Source organism: Martes martes (genome assembly GCF_963455335.1).
Source record: "Martes martes genome assembly, chromosome: 10".
Classification (NCBI taxonomy): Eukaryota; Metazoa; Chordata; class Mammalia; order Carnivora; family Mustelidae; genus Martes; species Martes martes.
In genome coordinates this window covers 20160692-20176744 of record NC_137898.1, presented here as the reverse complement: position 1 = coordinate 20176744, position 16053 = coordinate 20160692, and the positions used below count along the sequence as shown (strand labels likewise).

The following is a 16053-nucleotide window of genomic DNA, read 5'->3' as shown; positions in this document are numbered from 1 at the left end:
AGGTCCTGAAGAAGGATGCTAAGTGTGACCCCAGTATGGAATTTTGGAATAATACAAAATGTTAGATACATGGGATGACCCTCCTATTTGAAAACAACTAAAATATATGTTATAAAATAAGAACAATCTTCTTCAATGTAAAATAAGCCGGCAAGAAAGTAAGTAATGCACAAGGTAAAAAATGCAGGGAATGAAGGCAAGAACCAAATAGGTAAGGAGAGTGGCAGCTGTGTTTGCCGAGAGCACTCACTGAACCCTGAGAAACAAAGTTTTATTTCTCTGGTGTCCCAGGGCTAAGCTGACAAAGCCCAGGGTCTGCTCAAGGTGGAAAGTCTGATAGGAGTTCCTCCCCTCAAATAGCTGAGATTTCCAAGGGCTACCCTTTCAGGCTAAGGACAAATGAGAAATACCAACAATCCCTTCTTTTTATGGGGACTGGGAAATAATGGACTGTCTTAAAACTGAGTACTAAGTAGCAAATGGAAAAAGTACTACTGAGAAGTTAGAAGCCTCAGGCATCCCTTACACAAGTTTATAACCTGAATTCACACAACCTGGGTGGTCCCCAAACTCCACAAACCAAGAATTTTATTTACCATGGTTGTTGCCAGTAAGTGGCCCCATTGGCCTGGCAGATGCAAAAAAATGAAAACAAATATTCTTTGGAAGAATTCTCTGCAATCCCAGGTCTCACAAATTTCCATAAATAGAAATCCAAGGAAAAATGCACAAACCACAGTACAAAACTAAACAAATAGACAAGGAAACAAGACATTCTGACCAAGAACCAACAGAAACAACTGACAACAGAACAAACTTGCAAGGGTTTCAGGTACTGGACTTATCATACAACTTGTAAAATAATTATGTGTGTTATTTTTTAAAGAAATAAAAAATAATCTTGAAAATATGTGCAGGGAACAACAAACAGTAAGGAATAACTAGTTAACATCTAGAAATGAGAAGTATTACAACTGCATCAGTTACTGAGTGTGCATGCTAAACTACCAATTAGACACAGCTGAAGAGAGAATTGGTGAACCGGAAAACAACTGGGGAAAAAAAAAAACTACTCACAATTAAGCACAAGATGCAAAAGGATAGGAAATTAAAGGGGAAAATAAGAATGAAGGATAAGAGTAAGTATGTGTAATTTATGGCTAATTAGAATTTCAAAAGGAGAAACACGAGAGAATGAAGCAGAGCTGATTTTTTTTTTTAAAACTAAGAGCTGAGAACTTTTCAGAACTAATGAAAGACATCAGGGTCAAAAGCCCAGTGAATCCGAATAGATTAAATCAAAAGATGCCTACACTTAGATTCAGCATAGTAAAACTTCAAATTCTGAAGTTAATGAGAAGGATTGTTTAAGTTAGAAAGAAAATATTGATTGTCCTTAAAAGGAGTATCACCAGATGATGGCTGGTTCTCAGCTGCAACCATGGAAGCCAGAAGAAAATGGAATGTTATTTTTTAACATACTGAGAAAATAAATAAACATCAACCCAAAATTCCGTATCCCGAGAAGATATCCGGAAAGATCCAATGTTAGATAAAAACATTTCAAATATACAAAAATTGAGACTTTGCCACTAGCAGACCCTCAAAAGTTGTGTAATGGGGGGGGAGGAAGAATTCTAGAAAGAAGTTCTAAGAGAAAAGAAGAAATGATATGGGCATATCTAATCAATACTGACTAGCTTAAATTATGTAAAAAGTAAATTATCAAGAGAATATTTAGAATATAGAATCAAAATACAAGACAAGTGACTTCTGCTTCTGCTCATGAAGGATTAAACTGTTTCAGGATTTTCCCTATCACCATAAACAATTAGGAAAATAGACCAAAAGGTAGGGGTAGGGGAGACAGAAAAACAAATGTGTTCACCCATTGGAAAACACAGCACAGGACTGTGTCCTGAAAGAAAAGAAACAAATGAGATGTGCACTATGATTGTCCCAGCAACCTTCCTGGAGACAGTTTCCAGGCTGTGGTTCAGGGACAGGTAATACAAACAAAGCTCAATGGTCTCACTGAGTTAAACAGATGGAGCTCAGAGTTTAAGGAGATCAATGTGGCTAAAATATGTGAAGTAGCCTTCCAGAGAAAAGGGACATGCACAAAGAGAGAAAGAAAGAGAGAGAGATCCAGAGACCCAGAGGGGAGTCTCTCTGAATCTTTGAATGAGTACTGATCTGTACATGCATAGAATGAAGCTCTGTAAGGTCAAGAAAAAAACCACTGGAAAGTTAGCAGACTAAACAAGTCTGGGAGCCCACACAGAGAGGGAAATAGTTCATGCTCCCACCGTGCGGAGTGGGGACACTTCACAAAACATGGGACATTGGATACGGTCCTTAGAAGTGTCACAAGTTAGAAGTTGGCCCTAAAGTGGCTCTGCTTTGGAGCCACCATAACAAAACTTAAAATTATCCCTTGAAAGGATAAGAAGGATCCCCAGTAACTTAACTGTGCCAGAATAAAATCCAACACTCTATAAAGGAATCCACCTAAATCCAGCATTTGACAACAGGAAAACGTATAATGTCTATATGCCAGTTGATTGCTTCTTAGCTCTAAATGCACCCTTCATTGCCCTGCTTTGTGATACCAGAGCCAGACCCTGAATACTTGGTGTTATGTTAGATTTTGTCTTTAAGTGTGCTGAGGCAGGTGGGGAGGTGTCACTGCAAGAGCATGGCTGAGGAAGCACTTTCTCTTCCTGGTTCTGGTGTAGTTTATCCCCAAGCTGTCAAGCTGTTTAGGAGGCCTGGTGGCACTCATTATCCAACAAGTATTCCAAACACCTAATAGACCACTTCCCGAACCAGCACCAGCTCTCTGGGACCCTGGCCTCTTGGCAAACTGACAGGTAGATCCTGCAGACAAGCTAGGACCCATCTTCCTCCTCTAATGAGAGTTTCACCCATCAAGTAGGTTGCTGAAATGGAAATCTCTGGCATAACCCTGAGGCAAATTTCTTCTCCATTGGCAGGCTGTGTGTTCATATGGCAGCAACACCCTCTCTAACAAGGTCTGACTCAAAGGGGGCAGGGCTGGAGATGTATCTTTCAAGTTCTTCATTTCTGCCTGTCAACACTCCTTCAGCCCTAGAGGAAGGGTTTCCTGCATTCATTATTCCTATATTCCTTACAGTCTTCCTTTACCTCTTGTAGTAATTAACCACATGTGACTAGTTAATAATTACTTGTATTAAATTGTCCCTGTTCAAATTACTGATGAGATTTCTGTCTTTACCTGGTCCTCGACTGATATATCCAGCATCCAACCAAAAATTACTAAGTATACAGAAAAGCTAGCACTGAGTAAGTATGATCATAACCAGGAAAAAAAGAAATTAATAAAAATGACGCAGAAATGGCTGAGAGGATAGAATTAATCATCAAGGACTTTAAAACATTATAAATTGTATACAAATATCCAAAGATTTAAAGGAGAACATGAATACAATGAGGATATAGAATGGAATTTAGAAAATAAAAGGACCCAAGGGCCACATAGAGATGAAAAAGACAAATCTGAAGTGGAAAAAAACATTCTGGTTGAGATTAACAATAGATTAGATACTGCAGGAAACAAGATTAGACAGCTTGAGAACATAGCATTAGAAACCACCCAGATCAGGCCCAGAGAGGAAAAAGTCCTGGGGTGGGGGCGTGGAGAAACAAACAAAAATCAGTCACCCACGGGACAATGTCAGGGGATCTTACATATGTATCATCAGAATCTTGGAAAGGGCAAGACAGAAAAGAGTATTTGAAGAAACAAAATGGCTGAAATCTTCCCAGGTTTGATGAATATTATACACCCACAAATCATGAAGCTCCATGAACCCCAAGCAGAATAAAGATAAAGAAAAACATATCAAAGCACATCATGGTCAAAGCCTCTGAAAAGCAATGATAAAGAGAAAAGTCTTAAAAGTGGCCAGAGAAAAGAGATACTGTATACCAAGGGGGGAAAGAATTAAGAATTATGGAAGACTTCTCACAGAAGCAATACAAGGCAGAAAACAATGACTCAAAATCTTTGAAAACTACCTACTTAGAATTCTAAAGCCAACAACAACAACAAAAAATCTCTTTCAAAAAGGAAGGCAGAAAGAAAGACTTTCAGACAAAATCTGGGAGAATTTACCATAAGTCATCCTCCACAGCAAAAAAAAAAAAAAAAGTATTAAATAAAAAGTTCTTCACTGGGGTACCTGGGTGGCTCAGTCCATTAAGTCTCCCATAGGCTCAGGTCATGATCCTGGGGTCTTGAAATTGAGCCCCACATCAGGCTCTTTTCTCAGCAGGGAGTCCACTTCTCCCTTTGCTTCTGCCCCTCCTCCTGCTGTGCACTCTCTCCCTCTTGCTCTCTCTCAAACAAATAAAGAAAATATTAAAAAACAAACAGACAAATAAATAAATAAACAGAAATTTCTTCAAGCAGAAAGAGAAGGATACCAAGTGGAAATTTGGATTTGTATAGGGGAATGAAGAATGCTCAACAATAAAGAGAAAAAGACCACTGCTACATTCAACATGATTGAATCTCAACCATCACCTAAGTGAAAGAAGCTAGACACAAAAGGTTACATGTTGTATGATTCCATTTACACAAAATTCAATAAAAGGTAAAACTATAATGACAGCAATAGTTCAACGGTTGCCAGGGGCTAGGAATGGAGAAAGCAGAAAGGCTACAAGAGGGCACAAGGGAACTTTCGGGTTGATAGAGAGGTTTTATATCTTCAGTGTGATTGTGGTTACCTAAATACACATTTGTTAAAACTTATCAAATGGTTTTTCCACTGGTATGAATGTTTGAACTGTCATGCATGCTGGTTCAATGAAATAAAATCTTTCTTAATTTAAAAAGAAAAACTTATCAAATGGTATACTTAAAATGAGTGAAGTTTAGGGACACCTGGATGGCTCAGTCCATTAAGCGTCTGCCTTCAGCTCAGTTCATGATCCCAGGGTCCTAGGATCGAGCCCCACATTGGGCTCCCTGCTCAGCAGGAAAATAAATAAAATCTTAAAAAAAATAAGTGACATTTATTGTGTGCAAATGATAACCTAAATAGAGTTGATGATTTAGGGGAAAAAAAAAAAAACCAGAAGACTATATATAATGCTTTAGCTTTAAAAGTGCATCACAACAGCCACAGAGAAGTTTAAAAGACGGCCAATGGAATTAAAGCGTATTTAAGGGATTAAGTGTGTTTTTCAAGAGAAGGGTAAAGATATTGATTAGCTTTAGATTTAGATAAACAGAGAAAATAATTTTTTATTTCTAAGGCTGCCACTAAAGGAATAGAAATGAATATGTAATTTCTAATCAGTTCAGGGGAAAAGATGTAATAGATAAAAAATATATATACTAACCAAAAGGAGAGGTAAAAAGCATATAATGGGTGATACAAACAGGAAGCACAAAATAAGATGGTAGCTATAAATTCAAGTACATCAGCAATTGCAAGACATGTATATGAGCTAAAAGCTGGAAACATAAATTAAACAAAGTCTAACCAAGAAGGCAGGTAGTGCTACATTGACATCAGACTTTAAGTCATTGCCTGGTAAACATGAACACTTCATGCTGATAAAAGGTCACTAGAAATACAGAAAAACTTTAAAACTGTATGCATTAGGAGTGCCTGGATTTAGGGATGCTCACTTGGTTAAGCATCCATCTCTTGATTTCAGCTCAGATCATGATCTCAGGGTCTCAAGATCGAGCCCCATGTTGGGCTCTGTACTCAGCATGGAACCTGCCTGAGATTCTCTCTCTCCCTCTGCCCCTCCCCCTGCTTGTGCACATGCTTGCTCTAAATAAATAAATAAAATCTTAGAATTGTATGCATTTAAAAATAAAGTCTCAAAATCATAAAGAAAAATATGACAGAACTTATGTGGAAATAGACAAATCCATAATCATAGGATGAAATCATTAACAAATCTTTCTCAGTAATCACTAGAATAAACAAAAATTTTTTTTTAATGAAGAAAGGTATTTTGCCAATCTGTTTAACTTGACTAGACGGATACATGTAACCCACATTGTTAATTACTGCAGAAGATTACATTCTTTTTGATCATTGCCCCCAGGCCATAGCTGGGATACTGAGGCTCAGGGTAAATTTCTGATTTGTCCAGCAAGATGCAGTGGAACAAGGTCTCCAGTTGAGTCTCCTGTCACCTAAGTCCCTAATTTTCTGCTTTTCCTGAATGGTTCAAAATGCCTCCTGCTCCCCTCAGCATAAGGGCCTGGTCCCAAAGCTACATCTGTCTTCCCAAAGCTAGCTCAAGGCCAGGGTGACGTTGCTGAAGGCTGCGGTGTTACCAAAGAAGGAAGAAAGCAGGAAGCAATACCGGAAGAAGGCATTGTTGCCTGCGGCTGTGATGCGAAAGTTTGCCAGAGGAGGAAGCCTCCAACAGTTGGTTGGCTGGCTGTTCCCAGACCCACTCCAGGAAGCCCGAAATCTCAGGCTTAAGAAAACTCTGAAACCTTTATCACTGGAGACTTCCCTGCGCCTTCAAGGGGAAGATGTTCTGGGCCCCCATGCTAACCATGATCCCTTATGAATGGAAAAAGAACACAAATGCAGGTACCCTAAAGGGAGTAGAAAGGCCAAGTCCGTCTACCCTGGAGGTGGTGGCTGAGCAGCTGGCTTGGGGCCACCCCAGGAAGCCATTTCCCCATGAAGTGAGATGATCTTGCCGATATGGTCCAAGATGGCAGGTCAACTCATCCAACTTCTACTCCTGAGAGTTACTCCTCCAAGGCCACCTGGCATCTTTAGGTACCATCCTGCAGGTAGGCCAGTTGTCCCTATGTTTAGTGGTATGGACATTTCCATAGGCATTTCTGGTTGTCCTCCCACTTCTCTCCCTCTCATTAATCCTCAGTTCTAGGCCTTGGCCGATAAGAGGACAGCATCGGCTGCCATGTCATGTCATTCAGGTGTAACTTCATGCACTGGGAGCGGTTCAAATTAGAAGAGCTTATCAAGGATGCCTGGGTGGCTCAATCGGTTAAGCGTCTGCCTTTGGCTCTGGTCATGATCCCAGGATCCTGGGATTGAGTCCCATGTTGGGAATCCCTGCTCAGTGGGGAGCCTGCTTCTCCTTCTGCCCCTCCCCCACACTCCTGCTCTGTCCTGGGGGCATGTGTGCATACTCTCTCTCTCAAATAAATAAATAAAATAGTTTTAAAATAAATAAATAATTTTTAAAAATAAATAGAAGAGCTTACCCAAAAAAGCATTTGTTCAACAAATGGTCATTGAGCAGCCATTGTATTCCAGGCACGTTGCTGAGAACAGTACCCAAAATGGTAATGATGACAAGTCTTCTGCTGCTGATGACGCCGTAACAGTCGGCATTTCTTGAGCACTCCCTGGGTGTTAAGCACCGTGCTCTGCACTTCAACACACGACCTTATGCCATCTTCCCAGGAGCCCTCTGAGACAGGTATTAGAATGATTATCTCTGTATAGATAAGGACATGAGGGCTCAGGAAGATTAAGTGATGGGTACAAGGTCACACAGCAAGTGGGGGCAAGGATGGGACCAGAACCTAGAACCTCATTTTTTATCACAGTGGTCTCCAAGATGACTACGACCCAACTTCAAATACAAGTTATCTGCAGGTTTCAAGCCCTGGAAGCAAACAGCGCACGTAGATGAGGGAGGTGGGCAGGTGGGCTGATCTGAGGTTTCGATGGAGCACTCTGGGGCTCTGTGAAGACTAGCTGGTCGTCTGTGCGTGCTCTGAGCAAGCAGGCTGCAGGCCCCCAGGCCAGCCAGATCCTCTATGTGGGCATTAGTTCCCCAGCTGTCCCTGCACACACACACACACATACACACACACACACACACACACACACGAAGCTCACCCCAGTGACCACTCAGCCCACAGCTTCAGCCAGACTCCTGATGGGTCCCAGCCTTGGCCACCTGCCTGTGAGGATGTGAGGATCTGATTCCAACCTGTTTCCCAACCCTCAGGAAACAGGAAAGCATGTGTGTTCTCAATAGGTCTGTGAAGGTGCTTCTCCCATATCTTTTCCTTCCCAACAAGGAGAGGCATCCAGCAGGGGCGAAATTCTTCCCCAGGGTGGCACTGAGGTTTGTCCCAGACAGGACCCTCTGGGATGATGAGAAGTGGAGCCCAGAGAGCTCCCAAGAGCACCAGGCAAGTGGGACGGGAAAGCTGGAGTGCTGTTGGCGAGAAGAGAACCGAGGGAGCAGGTGGGAACACACAAACAGAGGAAACCTGCGATGACAAGAATCAACAGGACAGGCCCCAGGTGTGGGGACGAGACCAGGAAGTAACTCCTTAGGTTCTGAGCCATCAAAGCGCGACCCACATTAGAAGTGGGCAGGGCCAGTCTTGCCTACGTGGTGCTCTGACCACCGTTTCCTGGCTAGGAAAAGGTGCCTCTGTGTCAGCAGGAAACAGCCGCTATAGAGGTGTGACTAATAGGAAGGGAAGTATGCTTTATAAACTGTAAAATTCTATACATGTGTTTGTTCACTGGTATTCTCCTGTAGAGCGTTTACCTTGGAAATTGTAACAGGCAGCCAGGCAGGTGAGACATCGCAGCAAAGAAACAGGAAGTCCTTGCGGAATTAGAAAGAATTGTTGACTATGGTTGGGGTGGGGCAGGGGAGAAATGGTGGACATTGAGTCCTGGAACAAAATTCAGCCCAATCCCCCTTTCTTTCTTTCTTTCTTTTAAATTTATTTGACTGAGAGAGACACAGCGAGAGAGGAAACACAAGCAGGGGGAGTGGGAGAGGGAGAAGCAGGCTTCCCACCAAGCAGGGAGCTCGATCTCAGGACCCTGGGATCATGACCTGAGCTGAAGGCAGACACTTAACAACTGAGCCACACAGGCGCCCAACGTTTCCTTTTTTTGTGGGAGAGGGGGACAGAGAGAATCTCAAACAGGCTGGAGCCCAACGAGGGGCTCAATGTCATGCCGCCTGAGCAGAAATCAGGAGTTGACACCTAACCCACTGAGCCTCCCAGGAACCCTTCCTCTCCTGATAACTTTTCAGAACAGCCTGGGAGGGCATGAGCTGCTTCAGGTTTCATCCTGATCCCTAAGAGGATGTGCCCACTTCTTCATGAAGGTCCCAGGAAAGTGAGCAAGTGGGGATTACCAGTTTCATTCACTCTTGTATCCATTCAACCCAGGTTTATCCAACACCTATTATGTGCCAGGTCCTGTAATAAAAGGTGTGATTACAACTGTGGTAAATACTATAAAGGATATGTACACAGGGCCATCGGGGCTATAAACAGGATATACAAATATGAGGTACAGAATCAGTTATATATGGGGCTATACGCAGGACAACAGGACTAATCTGGTAAAACCAAGGAAATGTTGATAATTAAGCTGAGATCCAAAGGATGAGTGGATATTAATTGGGTAAAGAGGGGAGTAAGACTGGCCAGGCATAAGGAGTGGTCTGGTCGCCGCTAACAACCCCATGGGACAGAGAATGACATTAGCCTTTGTTGTATAACAAGTCACTCCAAAACGTAGTGGCTTAAAACAACAACCACTTTTTGTTTTTTTTAACCCACCATTTAGTGGGTCAGAAATTTGGGCTGAGATCCGCCAGGCAGTTCCAACAATTCAGGTCATACTGTGGCTGATCTTGGCGAGGACTCACTCCTGCATTTGAGGCAGTTGCCAAGCCAGGGAAGCGCTGACGGACCTTGCCTGGGGAGCTTCGGCTCTTCATTTTGTGATCTGCATTCCTCAGCAAGCTCTGCTGGGCTTCCTTCACATGCAGCGAAAGGCTGCAACCAGGCAGCCAAAAAGGACAACTTCCAAAAGTACGTTTCGTGTCTCCGTACCCACCGCACCTGCTGTTGTCTCATTGGCCAAAGCAGGGCACAGGGCTAAGCCCAGAGTTGGGTATGAACAAATTGGGGGCTATAACCAGAACAGTCTCTCTCAGCGTGTTCAAGGAATTGAAAGGAAGAGGACGACGAGAGAGTGAAGAGTAAAGAAGAGCACGGTGTGGGTAAAGCTGGGGGTCGGGGAGCCATGACACACAGAACCTCCAAGAGGACAGGAGTCTTGGAGTCTAGGAGTTTGGTCCTAGCATAGCTGATCATCACAAATAAATCCCTTGAAGGCGGATCTGCCCTGGGTGAGCCAGTAAAATGGACTTTCCAAGCTTGAGAAGCTGAGAACAGGATGTGGAACACAGTCTCCCCTGACCCCTGTTCCTGCCCGCAGCCCCCACTGCTGTAAATGCCTCACACTTTCTCACCTCTGTGCCTTGGCACCTGCTCCCCTCTCAGGAGAAGACAATCTTCCCACACCCAGTGTAGGGCCAGTGCCTGCCTCTCCAAGACTGGTTTCAGGCAGCACCACCTCGGAGAAGCCCTCCCTGATTTCTCTAAGCCTCCAAGACCAAAGACACATCAAATGACACCGTGAGGCCTAGGGGGAAAGCCTATGCCTTATTACAGTGGCCTTGTGGTTTCTAGGACCAAATTCCTATGGGCCCCAGCCCTGCCTGTTTGGCACACACCTGGGGGCACGCGCTTCACCAGTGCTGTACTCATCTTTTTATCTGTTTGCCTCCCACGAGACAGTCTTTCTTGAAGGAGTATCCATAACCCCAGGGTCTGTACACAGAAGAGTCAGAAATACGTGAATGAGTGATCCTATCCCTAAACAGGACTTGCCTCTAAGGCCCCAGTCCATGTCATTAATGCCATCTGTCATGGCAGTTAGGGGACCAATAGCTCCAGTGTCTCCCAGTTCCACCACGAAGCCACCCACCCAGAGGAGAGAAGTGTCCCAGCTCCAGGACAGTCCGAGACAGGGCAGTGGGCAAGTAAAGAGCAGGGACCTCCCTGGGAAAGAAGTACCACAGTACCATTTACTGTAAAGGGAAGAACCGACCTGCTGTGACCTCCACTGGAAGCCTTCCCCGGGGGAGCTGAGGGAGCCATCCCTGAGCACTGATGCCAGGAAACGAATTTATAGGTTGCCTCACTCGCCACAGGTTGGAGAAGAAGAGCGGGTGACCCAGGGGGTGAGAAGAGGGCACCAGGCCCCGCCCACCAGTCCTGACAGACTTTTCCAAACTGTAGTTGACGCGCAGGGGTGTAAATCACACTGACTCTCCTTTTGTAGAGAGGAAATCTGAAGTCCAGGGAGATAAGCCTTTGACTCATGGGGCCCCCTGAGAAGTCATGGCCACCCAGATAGTGGACTACATTTCCCAGCCTCCCTTGGGGTTACGTGCGGTCCTGCTGACCGGGTCCTAGCCAATGAGACATGAGTGGAAGTGACGTCTGTAACATGGGGGTTTGCTCACAAATGGCAGAGCTGTGCCCTCCTTCGTTTTCCTCCTTCCCATTGCCTAGTGAGCCATCTTGGACAACACAGGCAAAGGCAGCACCTCAGAATAATGGAATAGCAACAAGATGGAAAGAGCCTGGGCCCCTCCTGTCTGGACACACAACCCCGGGGCCACCGAACCCGGCTTAAGCCAGCACCCGCTGTTAAACGAGGAGGAAACAACATAGCCTGTCTTGATGAAGCTTTTATCTGAGTTATCTGCTATGGCCACTAAATCCATATCCTCCTGACTCATAGAATATAACCCAGGAGTGAGTTTCCTCAGGAAGCCCAGGACCCCTGGGACTGCTTGATCCGAGGGACTCTCATTGTCCCAGGACAACAGGGCTGTGACCTCCACTCCCAGGGCCAGCTGTTTTCTTGAAATAGCCGGGGAAGTTGCTCCCTTGGAGGAAGCTGCTACACTGCCAAGGATGGGAAGGGAAGTACGCACAGCTGATATCCCACCTGCACTAGTGGTTACAACACGGAAATACCTCCAGGCCAGCTGATCAGCAGCCACTGCCCTGGGCCACCCCACCCCGGGAATGGGCCCCCTTCCCAGCCATCCAGGCCCCAGACCCAGCAATGAAAGGGGCAACACCTGGCACAGGAAGGGCCCACCAGGACTTCACCCTGACCCCTGGACATCACGTCAGCAAGCCACGCCACTTGTTACATATTTTGCACATCACCCCTGGCTCTAAGGAGCCTGATCTCCACCAACTGAGTGCAAATGAACCACTGAGCTCAGTGTTGACAGTGATCGAGTGCCACTAGTTCTGAAAGCCAGAGACTGGCCGCTGAACCCCCGCCTCCACCTCCTTCTCTCTCATCCCCCAAACCAGAAACGCTTGGCCCCACCCAGGCCACCCCTTCAGAATGTCCCACAGTCACGCCCAGATATTATTGCACTCTTTTATTTACAGAAAACACAGATAAAGCATTTCAACGTTCATTTAGCAAACTGATCCACTTTTTTTTTCTTTTGGCACAAAGAAATATTACAGATGGACCCCGAGATCAATCAGAAACCCATAAGATTTATCAGCCGTCACTGGTCCAGGGGCAGCCACAAGACTCAGACAGACAGACAGACAGCATCGCCACAGACTGGAAAAAATAAACAAGGTCCACATTCACCTCACAGTAAAAACCTGCTCGGGGCAGGCAAGGGCAGGCCGGGGAGGGGGAGTGGGTGCAGACTGTTCTCTGCTGGGGGGGGGGGGCAGTGGGCATTGGGGGCAGAAGCAGGATGGGGAAGGATTAGACACCATTCATAAATTAGAGAGAGGTGGCCTTTTTGTTTTTACCCTCTTACCTTATGGAAGTAAGACAGTGCAAAACTACCAGACCCCAACTACTGGGCCACGGGAAATGCTGCAGAAGTTCCGCGGTTTGGGGGTATCTCTCCTCGTGGGCACCCGTGTGTGTGCATGTGTGCGTATGTGAACGTGTGAGTGTGGTGCTTGTAAACATTGTCACCATCCACGCAGAGACCCAACAGCCGTGTGTCTGAATGGGGTGGGCAGGGGGCTCTACCCCGCTTCACGCCCCCTCTGCCCCAGTGATTCCTGTCCAAGACATAGTGCAAATTTCAGAGACAAAAAGAGGCAGGAGCGGAGAGTGGGCGGGGCCTGTTGGGGTGGGGGTGGGGCGGTGGGAAGGACACAAAGACCGGGCCGGAGAGGGAGGGGGAAATAAGGCAACAGTTAAAAACGGTCCATTTTATCAAAACCGACACCATGTGCCCCTCACCCCCGCCCACGCAGCCCTCGTCACGAGAAAGGGCGGAAGTCCCGCTCCTCCACCAGACTGATGGAGGGGTTCTTGAGCTCCTCCTCCGACATGGCCATCTTGTAGCCCAGCTGTGCCAGCACCCGCTGGCAGGCGTTCTGGGCGAAGGCCACAATGTCGTAGGAGAGGCGGAAGCGCCACTTCTCGGCCGTGGCCGCCGAGTTTCGCACGGTGCCGTATTTGTGCTTGCCCAAGGTGGGGTCGCCCCGCGTGTTGTTCTGGATCCAGCGGGCCACGTGGCTGTCCAGGGGGATCCCCAGAAAACCGTAGATCTCCTCGGTCTTCTTCATGGGGTTCCTGGCCAGGTCCTCGTAGCGCACCAACATGTACTTGCCCTTGAGCCACGGGGGCCGCATGAGGCCAGTGGACACGGAGTTGGAGAAGTCCTCGCACACCGTGGTCAGCTGCGTCACATCCAGGTTGTAGGGCTTCCTCCCCGTGCCGTACCAGAGGCGCCAGAGGCGGTAAGTGTCGCGGAACGTCTCACTGCGGGAGGCCAGGATGCCACGCGGGTCTCGGACCAGCTGGATGACCTTGAGGTTTAACCGGGGGTCTTCAACCAGGGCCCGAAGGTCGTTCACCTCAGGCACCCGCACCGTCTTGATGGCCACGTGGCTGCGCTCACGACAGGCCTCGGCGGCTACGGTCAAGTTCAACAGGCCGCACTTGCGCACGCAGTCCCCCTCCTCCAGCACCAGGTCGGGGGACCCCGGGGGGTCGCACACGGGGCGGGAGCACAGCACCCTGCTGGCCCCGCGGCGGAAGATCCTGTCTGTGGTGTGGTTGACGGGCGGCGGCTTGATGTAGTTCTCCAGGAAGTAGAGGTCACAGTCATAGAGGCTCCTCAGGAGGTCGCGGCTGGCGCCCAGCATGACGCGCCGGTCCGCGGGGCTCTTGCCCTGGGTGAAGCGGGGGATGAGCGTGTTCTGGACGTGGTAGAGGGGCTCGAACAGGTAGAAGACGTCCAGGTGCTGGTTGAAGAGCTGGCCAACGAAGGAGGAGCCGCTGCGCGTGGTGGCCAGGATGAGGATGTGGGTCTTGCGGGAGAGGTTGTAGGTGAAGGTGGGGCCCTCCTCGCACAGCCGCTCGGCTAGCCCCGCCTCCGCCAGCCCCGGGCAGGTGTGGAAGGACTTGGCGGTGAAGGTGCGGATGGCCGTGTACTGTATGGCGATTGAGGCCAGGGCAAGGAGGAGGACGGCCTTCCAGGAACATTGCATGGCTGGGCACCTTCATGGGGCTGCTTCTCCACCATGCGAGGTCTGCAGGTAAAGGCGGGCGTCCATCAGGGAGCAGGCTGCGCCAGGTGCATCACCAGACAAGGGGCCCTGGTCTGCTCTTTTGGACAGGCTGGTCTCCATAGGGTCCCCGGACCTACGCGATTCCCTGCCGGATGCTCGTGCATGCGCCTAAGGACTGAGCAGCTTCTAGGCTAGATTTTTACATTCTCCAGGGCATCTTGGGAGCTTCTGGGGACTGAACAAATTGACTTCCCACATGCAGAGTTTAACGAATGCTGCAGGAGACTCCCACCATGAACCTGGAGTTCCTTAGTGGGCCCCACTGTGCAAGAAGCTATATTCCCCAGCTCACGCACTCAGCGGCCCACCAGTCCCTGCTTCTAGCCGTTCCCCTGACACTGCCTGTCACCCCTGCCAGCTCCTCTGGGGCTCACCTACATCTTTCACCCCCACGAGCAAGCACCGGGCTCCCCATGTGGTCATCTTTCCTCCATTCCCCGCCCCCAGAAGGAAAAAGAGCTTATGTCAGAGGCACACCATGAGGATCTGCTCACCTGTACCCACTGGGCCAGGAGAGGGGACAACTCGTCAAGTCCACCTCCCAGCTTAGGTTTGCCGGTGCCCAGTGTACCCAGATGAGGACCCCTGGGACTCCCAGGGCCAATGAGAGTCGACAGGCCCAGAGCAGAGAAAGGTCCAGGGGCTGCTGAAAAGCATCCTTTCCCAGGCCCCAGCACCCTCCAGGTTTGCTCCTGGCCACTGGGGCAAGAGGTCCAGGCGTGGGGCAGAGGACCCTCACTGACAGCAGGGTGAACCGGCTCCTCAGGGACCCCCATCTCAGCCAGTCCTCAAGGGCCTCCACCATTAGGCTCTCTGCCCTCTGCCCACAGGGGGCGCTCAGAGACCCCACTGGGACCCAGCAATGGCCCCAGAGAACCAGGCAGGATGGAGAGAAGAGGAGGGGGTGGAAGAAAAGGGGCATCTCAAAGAATGGAGAGAGCAAGGGTGGGCGCAGGGCAGGGGGGCGGCCAGGAGAGCAGGGAAAATGAAGGGCATGCCAAATGTCCAGAGCAAGGGGCTAGTCGGAGCATCAGGAAGTTGCCCGGTAGAGAGGCTGGCTCAGCTACCGGGCCCCAAGGGAAGGCTGGGGCTGCTCCCAGAGCGAATGCAGGAAGGGCTCCCCGACTCACCAAAGAAGGGCTGCTCCAAGCTAGAGAGTCCGCAGCTGCCAGGTCTCCTGGCCTAGCCGGCAGTCCCAGCCTGTGCAGCAGCCCTGTGGCCAACAGACTGTAGAGAGAGAGGGAGGGGAAAGGTTCTGGGGCAGGGGGAAGGGGGGAGGGTTGGTCTGTCAACATCGTCCTTCCCACCCCTTCTCTCTTACACCCTGTGCCCCATAGACTGCCCCCCAGTGCAGGGCGACAAGGGCCCCGGCTGCTCTCCCAGATCTATCACTGATTCAGGGCTCCAGCTATCCCAGGGACACATTTTATCCCCTGGGATCTGGCTTCCTGAATTCTGAGCCCTCCACCCCCTACCCACCCTTTCCTGGCAAGTCCAAATCCCTCACACCAGGACCCAGTGGGCAGGGAGCTGGCAAGCCTACACCGCCAGCTGACCAAGAGTGGGAA

The 16053-nt window shown here is 48.5% G+C and overlaps 1 protein-coding gene across 1 annotated transcript; it reads right to left on the bottom strand.

Moving 5' to 3' along the window:
* Positions 1-12307: 12307 nt before the first annotated feature.
* CHST1 (carbohydrate sulfotransferase 1) lies at positions 12308-15672 on the bottom strand. Its single transcript, XM_080815830.1, has 2 exons — positions 15616-15672; positions 12308-14446 (listed from the first exon to the last, which is right to left on the bottom strand). The coding sequence occupies exon 2, from the start codon at positions 14402-14404 to the stop codon at positions 13169-13171; it is 1236 nt and encodes a 411-aa protein (XP_080671956.1). The 5' UTR covers positions 14405-14446; positions 15616-15672; the 3' UTR covers positions 12308-13168.
* Between the last annotated feature and the right edge of the window lie 381 nt (positions 15673-16053).

Excerpts from the sequence above, each read along its gene's own strand:
- CHST1 (XM_080815830.1), bottom strand. The coding sequence starts at position 14,404 with ATGCAATGTTCCTGGAAGGCCGTCCTCCTCCTTGCCCTGGCCTCAATC.